Source organism: Bactrocera neohumeralis, chromosome 5 (genome assembly GCF_024586455.1).
Source record: "Bactrocera neohumeralis isolate Rockhampton chromosome 5, APGP_CSIRO_Bneo_wtdbg2-racon-allhic-juicebox.fasta_v2, whole genome shotgun sequence".
NCBI classification, from domain to species: domain Eukaryota; kingdom Metazoa; phylum Arthropoda; class Insecta; order Diptera; family Tephritidae; genus Bactrocera; species Bactrocera neohumeralis.
The window spans coordinates 69070191-69082252 of record NC_065922.1 but is presented as its reverse complement, the minus strand read 5'-3'; the positions used below and the strand labels follow the sequence as shown (position 1 = coordinate 69082252).

General features: G+C 32.1%; 1 protein-coding gene across 1 annotated transcript in view; it reads left to right on the top strand.

Moving 5' to 3' along the window:
- LOC126760450 (uncharacterized) overlaps positions 1-8937 on the top strand; it is a 55821-nt gene extending 46884 nt beyond the window's left edge. The window contains exon 4 of the mRNA XM_050476087.1: positions 8858-8937. Coding sequence (XP_050332044.1) covers positions 8858-8937 — 80 coding nt within the window. The remainder of the gene's footprint in view (positions 1-8857) is intronic.
- Positions 8938-12062: the final 3125 nt, after the last annotated feature.

Genomic DNA, 12062 nt, shown 5'->3' with positions numbered 1-12062 from the left:
GTTAAGCTAGTGAAAATTATTTCAACTACTTTTTTTTTTAATTAAATGGCAACCCTTAAAATTTTTAAATTTTGTAAAGTGCTGTTTCGAGCAATTTTTTGTAAAATGTATTTATCTATCATCTGGCAACTCTGTTCAAAATGACTGGATTACCCTATCATATTTAATAATAAAAATATTCTGTGACCACTCCAGGGGAAATAGTCGAGAAATTACGCCTTTTTAGTTTGTATTTAAAAAACTATCTGGCAACTCTGCTCAAATTAAATGATTTACCATACCATACTTGGTAATAAGAATATTGTGTGGCCACTCTAGGGTAAATAGTTGAGGAATTACCTTTTTAGTTGAAATTTAAAAAAACTATCTGGCAACTCTGCTCAAAATAAATGATTTACTCTCCCATATTTAATGATAAAAATATTGTCTGGCTACTCTAGTTGAAATAGTTAAAAAATTACATCAACTCTTCCTTTGAACTAATGAATTTTAATTATTTTTCCAAATAATATGGCAACTCTATTTATAAAATTCGTGTAGTAGCTTTATCTATATCATCTTTTCAACATTCTTGTATTTAAATTCTTTTATGAAGATTTGCATTTTTTTTAAATTACTTGTAAATTCTTTCAATGTGGCAACTTTATAAACACATTTTTTACTGAATATTTCATGACACCGGCGTTCAACGTCCTAGTGTGTATCTTAATGATTTTTAGGAAACAAAAAGAACAGTGAAAACTGTTTGAGCATGATTTCACGCATACAAAACAGTTGACAGCATGACGAGCGACTGCGTCAGCGCGCTTATTCAAATTGCTTTTCCACATTTGGCTTGCCGCCGACAAAGCAAAAAGGCCATAAAAAGCCAAATTAATAATTTTGCAATGAGTTCATCGCGAATTAATAATTTTTAAGGGTTTTCGTGCGGCAACAAGTGCAAATACATACTTATAAATACATACATATGTGTGTGTATGTAATTGTGTTTATATTCATGTTTTTTTAAACGACATGTTTTTAGTTTTTTCTGAAATTTAAACATGCAACATATGCAAAACATTTGGGAAACATAAAATAATTTAAACTATGAAAGAAAATAGTGGCGAAAATATTTTTTTACAACTTATAAAACCTAGGTTAGGTTACGTTAATCTGGTGGGCCAGTAAGCCACGCATTATCCTTTGCGATACCAGATGGAATTCATATATAACATATCCCTTCGCTATAAAAATATAAAATCCCAATAACGTAATCTAAAAACAATTTTTAAAAAGTCTTAGATAAATAAAAAAATATATCATATATTTCTGGAAATTTATTTATTTAAATTTGATTTTTTTTAATTTTTAAAATTTAATTAAACAAGAAAATAAAAACATTACTTTCTAAATTAATAATTTTTAAATTTTAAAAGTTAAATTTTAAAAACTAAATTTGAAATTTTTTAATTTAGAAATTAATTTTATTTATTTTTTGTTTAATTTAGGCTTTCATTAGGTGTTACCAATGTGAAAATTATAATTTTTTGGAAATTTTATATTTTTTAATGAAATCATGTGTTTAAATATTTGTCAAAAATATAATTTCTAAAAAATGATAATTTTCAATTTCAAATATTAGTAAAAAAATATTTATATAAATTTATTTCGAACAAAAATTTAAAAACCTTTTGGAAAACAATTCACAAAATGTTTTGAAAAATGAAATAACATTAAACGTAGATAAATAAAAATTATAAAAATGTTCAGATAATATAATTATTAAAAAATAAAGTAAGACAACTTAAAACTGACAAGGAATCACCCTAATATAGTAATATGGATTGATATTCAAAATATAAATATGTAAAAAAAATCAAAAAATAAGAAAGTTAATTAAAATAATTGAAATAGTTTTTTAATTGAAAATATATTCACAAATTTTTTTTTTTTAACATTTGCTAAGTATTTATAATTTTTATTATATTATTAAAAATTTGTATTTGTCTTTTAATTTAAGTATTAAAAAAATGAAAAATAAACAAAATATGTTTTTTTTTCTATAAAATAACTTATGAAATTTTCTTAAATAATAAATAAAATAACGGATAAAAGTATAAAAAATTTTCAAATATTATAATTAAAAAAGATTACACAAATCTGTCAAGGAATCGTACTTATAAAGTAATATAGAAGAATAATTATAAAAAAAAAAATATTATTTATTAATTAAAAAAATTAATTAATTATTAGGTTGGGGAAAATATTTTGAAAACAAAATTTTGGAAAAAATGTTTTGAAAACCACTTTTGACTTTCAAAACATTTATTAATTTTCTTCTTTAAATGTTGACTTAAAAAAATTAATTAATTATTAATTAAATTTTGTTTTCAAAACTTTTGTGTTCAAAATTTTTTTCCAAAAATTTTTTTAAAACTTTTTTTTTTCCAAAAATTTTTAAATTTTTTTCTAATATTTTGTTCTCAAATTTTTTCCCAAATTTTGTTTTCAACATTTTTTTATCCATACTTTTATTTTCTATATTTTTTTGAAAATTTTGTTTTCAATATCTGTTAGTATTTATTGGGTCAAATTATTAATATTTTTTAAATCAAAAATAAATAAATTATTTAAATTAAGATTTGCGAAGTAATTAAATTTTAAATAATTGCAATTCAAATATTTTTTTTTATTTAAAAATTTAACCAAATAAATTAAAATTATTTATACTCAAAATATTTTTTCATACAATATATTTTTTTAAGTTAGCAAATAAATTTTTTGTTAACTAAATTTAAAATACCTTTCAACGAAAATAAAAATAACGAAATTTAAAAATAAATATTAATCAAACTAAAAAAGAAAATAGAAACTTAAGAAAAACTGACAACTTTCGCAAAAGCTCGTATTCAAGTCAAAACATTATTTTCTCTCCTTAAACAGTATTCTTCTTAATTCTACTGAACAAATTTTACCCCAAAAACAGCCTCAGCTACTAATACAAGAGCTACTGATTTACATATATGCATATATAGACATGTATGCATTTTTCAATATTGGTCAGTATTTTTGAAAATTTTGTAAATATTTACAATATTGAAATTAGTCAACACACACACTAGCTTGCAATCACAGCCAATTATTCTGCGAACAAATATACTAAATTTCGTGCCATTATCTTCCGCATGAACTAAATTCTAATAGCATAGCAAATATTTACATACATACATACATGTACATATGTACATATAATCTGTGCACTTGTAATTCCCTCATATATGTATTTATTGGTATAATGAATACACAACCCCATTGGGCTGCCAAAAAATTTTGATGACCCAATTTTGCTGCAATTGCCAGCTGTACTTCGTTGTAGGCGGAAATAAACATGTTACTTGCTTTATATTTACATATTTATTTATATGTATGTATATAAACATCCATATCTACATATATACATACATATGTGAGGACCCTTGTAGGATATCTGTAAAGTTACCACACCTCTGGTTTCATCATACTTTTGTACGGTTTTGCCAGTTATTCGAATCGATACAACTCCATCAGTTTCCGCCTTTAGTTATATAAATATAAGAGTTTTTATGATCCATGACTTACATAGAATTCTTAAAGAAAGTATTGTCTGAAATCTTACGGCATTTACTGCAAAACCTGTTCTCTATTTGCCTTATCTTTTAGGCGTAGTAAGCAGAGATCTCGAAGTCTCTTCCGATCTTTGCTGGTTCAATTTTATCGATCGTCTCTATTTTTTCTTCATTGAGGTTTCCCAACCACCGCAGTTAGCACTCAAAGCCTTCATTTCTGAACCGCTATCTGCCACACTCGCTTTTCTCTTCAAAATTGTTTTAAAATCAGTCTCAATTTCACCCCTCAACAGCTCGCTACTAGCTTGGCACCGTCACTCTTCAATGACACCAGACAATTTAAGTTAGTTGAAGCTTAAATTTAATTGAAACGAAAAGCGTAAATCACTCAAATTGCCCAACACTAATTACGACGTCGACAGTTTCCTCATTTCTATGTCAGCAACTGTGTTAACAATTGTTAATAAACAACAACAAAAGCGTGTAATAAACAATTACCAATGAGCTGTTAAACAATTATGTGTTCACGAACTTTCCCAAATTGTGGGATGAGGTAATACAATTTTATTGTTTAGGTTGTGCATCAGCTTACAGTAAATAAAAACGAAGAAAGGGTTGCCAACGAATGGTACTTGGCACTAAATTAACTTTTTTCGGCAACCCAAAAGTCTCTCGATAGCTCTAATATACGTTAAATGTACTATCACCAGGCTTTTGTGGGAGCTTCTCTAAACCACATCTCTCGTGAAGACGAATCTCTGCTCGCTCGACTCTCGAATCTCTACAAATACTCTGAAATATTATATTAAATATATTCTCTTGACAACTTTATTTAACCCTCCCTTACGAGTCTATTGAAATGAAAAGCTCTGAAATAAGCAGGCGGTTTATAAACTCCTTATAGAGCTCTGGTACCACACTTGCCTTTAATTATTCAGTCTGATTACAATTGATCGGGCTTGATAGTTTAAGGAAGTGGTAAGCCCCACTGCCAAAAGTTTCCTGCCACTTTAGTGACTAACATTTCTGAAATGATACATCTTGATATGAGTTAAAATATCGGTCTTAGAGCATATTGCGCCTTCATTTAGTCATCTCGATCATTGTTTTGGCAATCTGATACTTGCTGTCGTCACCATACCATCACCATGCAAACGATCATTAAGTTCCGAAAATGGTTAAGGCCATCGTCATAGGTATATACTTATATTCCCTTTGAGTCTTAGAAGTTCTCTCATGTGACCATATTTAATAAAGTTCTCTGGTACTTATCTACATATATTGCATATTTTCTTGCCAGCAAACGTACTTATATTTTGCGCTCGAATTTCTTTGATATCAGGCTTTTTGATCTAGTTCTATCAGTGACCCGTAGATTTGTGAAGCATTTCTTTAAGTTCGCATTATATCTAGTATTAATCCGGATATACTATTTTTATGGCTCTTGCACTTTCGGAAAGTTACGGAACATATTTTTTAAGGAATAATACAAGGTCTAATAGACATGGCGAGTTTTAAGTCCTATCAGTAATTAGAAAATGAGTTCTAGTTCATACATCCCAGTGGATCCCCAGTCCACCTTTTTCTACCAGTAATTCGAAAATGAGTTCTTGTTCATACATTCCAGTGGAAAGTAGTATCTTCGGCTCAAGACGTGCCCAACTAGTTGGTAGACTTAGCGCCTCCCACCATAAAAATCACTGGTTGTATAGGTATGTCTCGTCTCTGAAAAATTCTAGATACGAGAGTTCAAGAATTATATGGAGGGAGTGAAAACGAAGCGGATCTTAACCAAATTGAGCTATGCAAGCTAAGCTTCCTAGCAAGTAGAATTATCTTGTTGTTTTATGGTAAGAGTCTTATCAAAAACATTAGTCTTCACTGTCCTCAAAGAATTAAATATATCGTAGAGAATAGCAATGCACTCAAACTTCTAGAGATTTATCCTCGAAAGAATTTCGAAAATTTAGACTGATAATCTCTTAATCCGAAACGACTATAAGTCTTTTCTGATCTCAGAAAACTTAGGATTTTTGTAAGAATAACACTTAGGATTATTTCGGTAGTTAAAAATCGGGTTTAAAGATTTATAACAGTTAAACCTCTACTGTGAAACGGTTAATGGTTTCGTCTTACCTTAGAAAACTGAAGAATTTCGTAGAGGATAGTAGTACCGTCTTTTTTCTGGAGTTAAAAATCAGGTTTAATGATTTTGCAGTAAAAAGGCTTCAGAAACTTAGACAGTTAGTCTCCTCTGAAACGGAATAAAGTGTCGTCTGACCTCAGGAGACTTGAGGATCTCGTAGAGAGAGTCAGCCAATATTAGTGGAGCTAATAGTCGGATTTAACGACTTATTAGCGAAAACCATTCGACAAGTTGGACAGTTAGTCTTGGTAAATAAGCTCACGAGCTTTCGTTATCACAGTAGCTTTAACAAAGTACGAAAGCTTATAGCTTTGGAGGTTATTCGGTAGAAACCGAAGTTAATTGTTCTTGGTTTTTCTTTTTTTGTGGTGTGGCTACCTTGCTGCATCAGCGTTTCAACCGATGTTTATGGCTTTTCGAGGAAATTTTCCAGACATGCCACCACCATACAATAACAAAAGCAACACCTGCAGTCAACCGTTAAATTATCGTGTCTGCTTAGTCATGCTATTTCATTACTTTGCGTTTTCGAAGCTTTTTTCTCACTCGGCGCGTTTTTAACAAAACCATTTATTTTTAAGTTTTATTATCACCGTTGTTGTTTGTTGTTGCTTAGTTTTTCTTTAGACCACAAGGCATGGCCAGTGCGTCTTTTAATTATTCTGCCATATGCTCGCGATTTTCTTTTACATCGGTATTGCGAATGTGTTGTTTGGATTAAGGCCAACGCAGACTTCAAGTTTTGCAGTACGCGCAACATGTGTGTGGTTCATATTCATATTGTATATCATTATATATGTACATAGATATCTGCAAGCACAGTGACCATGGTGCAGTATAAAAGTGATCAAAATTTTATAAGGAGAGTATAGAGAAGAACGTTAAGTGCCTTCAGCCCACCACAGTCAGGGTAAAGCTTCAGAAAAGCGGTCGCCATTTTGCGGACACCCAAAGTTAGAATCAAAAATTTTATAACGAAGATCTCAGAAGGGTTTGAGTTTGGATCAATCGATTTTAGATCAGATTTCGATGGCCTACTTTAAGCGGTATTCCTTCATTACCATAATATATCTCACTTTATGAACCACTGTTACTCAATATTGGAAAGAAAAAACAAAAGACCATCCTTGGGCAGCTTAGGGATACATTCAGACATGATATTCACTTAAACTCAACTTTTCGGCTTTCAATTAGCGCCTTAGTACCATATCCTAGGTTATGAAAAGAAAATCCAACAAGATTTGCAAGAATAGACTGTAGAACCGAATCTTTGTAAGGAAGAGAATCGGCGGTGGCCTCCCTAATACCCGAGTAAGAATAAAAATCGAGACTTTTACCGAGACTTTCTGGGACTTCTGTGTAAAGAGAGACCGTCTCATACCAAAGTCTTATTTATCTGGTATTTATTCAGCTGGTAACACCGTGCACTGTTTTTATACTTTGCCTCATTTGCTCGCCGCTTTCATATGCGCTTATATATTACTGTTATAAGTTGAAGATTTTATGAGCTTAATTTTTTTTCTTTCCCGGCCAACAGCTGGCACTCATCTGCCAATCAGCGACATTTGAAGTTTTAGTGTTGCTAGTAAACAATTAAATGTTGGCGGCCCACTGACCATTGTAAGCGCAATTGCAAGCGCTAACCTTTTACTGGCGCTCCATGGCGTGCCTGTATGGTTTTCATTGAACGCGTGTGTGACCCGACTCTGAAGGGGGTTTTTGTGTTGCATGCGCCTGTTTGCTCTGTTTAAATGACACCAATAAACTTAATTGAAAATTTGTATGTTTACATGTCAGTTGTGCTTTGGGAACCCGCATGAATGGGCGAATGGCGAAACGTCTTAGCACGTCCAACAATTGATCAATATTTAAAATACTTATTGCATGCTGTTATTTAGATTATGTTACAACAACATGGACACATTTGCAACAACAAGTAGGGTTTGAGAAAAAAAGAAAAGCCTTGCGACCTATATTGTTGTAGCAGCAGAAAACAACCCTGAAGTAATTTGCAGGTATGCCATCGAGTTGACAGTCTTTGGTCGGAGTCTATGTCCGTTCTGGTTACGTAGACCCGACTGTATTCGGAATGTTTCTCCAATTATTCATCCAAGCTTTCATAGTTAATTAGTGCAGTGCTCAGATAAAACAGAGGCTTACGATTTCTAAGTTTCATCTTATTGCCCATATAAGTTTACCGCATGTTTGAAGTCCGTCCTCCTACAGTAGACTCTATGCGAATACTTTCGGACTTTTTTGAAAGCTCTAGTCAGTATCAAATACACTCTTCTAATGTGGAAAGCTCCTCGACGTCCAGATGGCGTTCTAATATGAAAATTATTCGCATAAAACCGTCTTTATCGTGTGACAACTTGGAGTCAAAGATATAATCTGCCAAAGATTCACAGAAAACCGTTCTTTAACATCTTACAACTTGGAGTCAGAGATCATTCGAACTCTGAAATTTGATCTAATCGGACAAAGCTTCACATAAACACAATTGTTGTGTCTTATAACTTGGAGTCTAGACCTCCGAGAGTAGATCTAAAACAAAAAGCTTCGCACAAAACTCACAAGACCTTTCGTGATGTCTTAAAACTTGGATCACGCCAAAGCTTTCACTAAAGTTTTCAATTCATACTTCATGACTTCCTAAACAGCGAATAGATGAGCGGTCTTATGCTGTTCTAGGAAACGTGTCAGCCTCTATTGTAGCAATTCAAATGAGTTGATTAGTCTCTAGCGCAGTGGAACCGCCAAGAGATCTCGAAATTTCAAAGTTCTGAAAGAGTGTCTACAGAAAACCATATGTGACCTGGTCTACGAAAAGGGAGCTAACGTGCGAAAACTAATTTTTTGGGAAAATCTGTTAAAATTAATTTCTCCTTTTTTTTGACACCTAAGTCCCCTTTCCGTAGACCAGGTCTCATATACATAAACCGATATTGCACTAAATTCTTTGCAAATCTGGGTATTAACAAAAGTAGAATAGCCAAAATGAGCAATCAGATCCCTGATCCAATGTTATACTATAACTTTTTAATTATTTACGTAATAAAAACAATATACTTACTATTTTATACATAAATACATAAATTGAATATTTTTTTTCTTCTCTTTTCAGGTGAGTACAAATCGAAAACCCTGCCACGCATCCATTTCGATACTTCCATTAATGATACGTCATTAAATGAAGGTAAATAATTAGTGTAAGAATTATTATGAAGAGCTCGTTAATAAGTTCATACTGCCGGAACCTACACCACTAGTCAGGCAGTCTACCTCGTCATATGGTTTATCATTAATAAAAGGCCGACAAATTTTAGAAACTCTGACTAAGAATTCATAAAACTAGACAGATAAGAAGCCGAAGTGGCGCATTTGGACCTATAATGAATCTTGAATAGTATTTAATCGATGTTTTGGAAACAGTTTCTACCAATCTATTCAACTATGATCTAAGTAATTTAAGTGTAAAGCGTAAAGGCTGTGTTCCGCTTTTAAGCTATGGCCCCGTATTTCCAGATTTGGTCGCCTAAAGCACACTCTTGAACCCCATTTTTTTTATTTTCGTGTTGTGTAAAATAAATTGGAGAGTTTTTAGTTAAGCTTGCTTACTAAAATTATACATTAATGGATCGGTCGCAAAATTTTAAATCAAATGCTTTTACTTCGAAAGCGTGTCCCCTAAAAATTGTTAAAGGTCAGCTACAATCGTACTTTAACTTTGGATAAACTCGAGCCATGCTTCTCTTCAAGGACAGTTTTTGCGTGAAAAAGGGTAAAAAAAAATATGCCACAAGCCTGAAAAAACGACGAAACCAATATACATTTATTTGTTTGCTATTTCTTAGCAGTTTAATGGTGGAGTGTTGCTTCTAATGGCCAGTTTTTGGATCAATACTTCAGTTAAATGAAATTGTGAATAAAATCGGGTAGAGAAACTTACTTGAGACAGTAATGATGCTACATAAACTGATAATAATATACCAAGTGCGGAAGCAAAAATCTCTAGCAGCCTAGTAAAGTGTGCGAAGGGTGAATTTTCTGAAGTGACCCAGCCAATCTCCAGACCTTAATCCGCTTGAGTGCGCTACCATTATCTAATTGGCTTGTCTGGTAGTTATGTATAAGTACATACATACATGCGCGGATCCAGAGTAGGATTTTGGGGGAAACTACGTATGAAAATAATTTTGTGCTTGTAACTCAAAGTCCTTTTCTTCGCGGAGTGTCACTTGTGATCGAAATAATGCTTAACTTTTAACTTTTGTAGGAGGGGAACTCTCCGCGGGTGTAATAGTTATTACTAACTTCTCTCTCTCTCTCTATTTCTCTTTTTCTTTCACTCTTTCACCCTTTCTTCTTTTTCAATCACAATACGTATGCCATATAGTAATTAGCTATGTGCTCACAGTCTCATGCCACATTCTAAACATCACTTTTTTTTACAGTTATATGTCAAATTTGCGCTTTTGTAACATAATGGCTGACATTACATTATTTTAGGGTGCTCGTATGACAACACTCGTTTCCAAATGAGTTTTAGGAAGCTCATATGTTTTGACATAAAATTTAGTGCGATAGTGCGCCATATGTTCTTGTTGTTGAAACTTGAAACGCGTGCGACTTTTTGCTGTTCGGTCTACTTCCTCGACGCTAAGCGGGGTCTCTTTAATGAGATAGAGCTAAAATTTGTAAATAAGCTAAAAATTACTTATAATAGTAAAGCTAAACGTTCAAAAAATTTGCAAGATCTTAAAGAATCGGACCATGAAGTAGTTTCAATTCTCGTTATTCCTCTTGGCAAAAGCAAATCGAAAGTTGATACATTAAATGACGATCCATCTCTAAATAATCTGCCGGGTTTTCTAGCAAAAGTTACTAGAGTTTTAGTAAAAGTATGTAAGCGTGTCAGCTTTTCCACCAGTAGTTTGTCTTAGAGCCAATCGGTCTCAGAACAAAAGAGATTTCTGTAAAAGTGTTGAAGGACACTGAGTTATTGAGGCTACGTCTCTGGACCAAAATTACTGTCATATTATGCATTTCGACGCTTCGGATATTATTATCACTGAAATATGACTGTATGTATGTATGTATGCTAATCTTCGTATATCTGAATGACCTCTCTGAGCTTCTGTAGAGGGATATGTATATATTAGGGTGGATCAAAAACAATATTTTTTTTTTCGTTTGGTACTCTGAAAAATAGGTTCCTAGACACCTCTAAGAAAGTCTCTCCAAGCATGGGTTCTTAATTGTAACGAAAAGGTCCTTCTTCTTACAGTTTTCTATTTTTTCTTATTATCAGATAGAAAAATTTATATCTCGCTTCCAACTACTTGAAAAAATATCTTGTTCCTCAGGTTTTGTAGGAAATTGAATGCTCAACAAAAAAGGTCTCCTACGATTTTTTCGTAAACCCAACCGTTTAAAAGATATTAACGGTTGAACTTTGATTATTTTTGGGGCATTTTTTTTATTTCTTATGAATTTTATAACTCAATGGAAAAAAATCATTATGAATGATGAAACTAGTAGGTTTTTGGAGAGGCTTTCTTAGAGGTGTATAGGAACCTATTTTTCAGAGTACCAAACCAAAAAAAAAAAATTTTTTTTTTAACCACCCTAATATGTATATGTACATTTGTATGCTAAACTTCGTATATCTGAATGACCTCTCTGAGCTTCTGTGGAGGAATATGTATATGTATGTACATTCTATATATGCATACATACTTACATACATACATATATTCATGCTTGTAAACCTTTATCGCCACTTCATGTGAATTTTTATGACAATGAAATCGTAAACTGCCGTTTTTTGTTGTTTTATTTTTTTTGTTTCTTTGTTGTTGGTAATTTTTTATATTGTTGTTATTATTTTTTATCGTTGCTATTATTTTTCCAGCTTAATTTTCGCAACTTTGCATAATTCTATTTTTTTTAAGGAAGTCTGTGTTGTTGCTTTCGCACTTCAGCCAAAACAACAAAAAATATTAATTGTTGTTGTATTGTGAATGTTCTCAGATACTTCATAAACCAACACTCCGCTTCAATCACCTTCAAATTGCCGCAAATTATTTCTGCCTTCCGGTCATTTATGTAGACAATATACCTACACTTTGTAGACTATATCCTTATGTACATACATACCTAGTATGGATATACATACATACATATACATACATATATCGTAAGTGAGACTTTTAATAAGGACTTATGCGTTGATATGTGAAATTGTTTCCAAGAGGTGTTTCCAATAAGAGCATATGCTGCACCTGAAAGGAATAAATACAACCTTGGGGTTTTACTTTTGAGAAGCA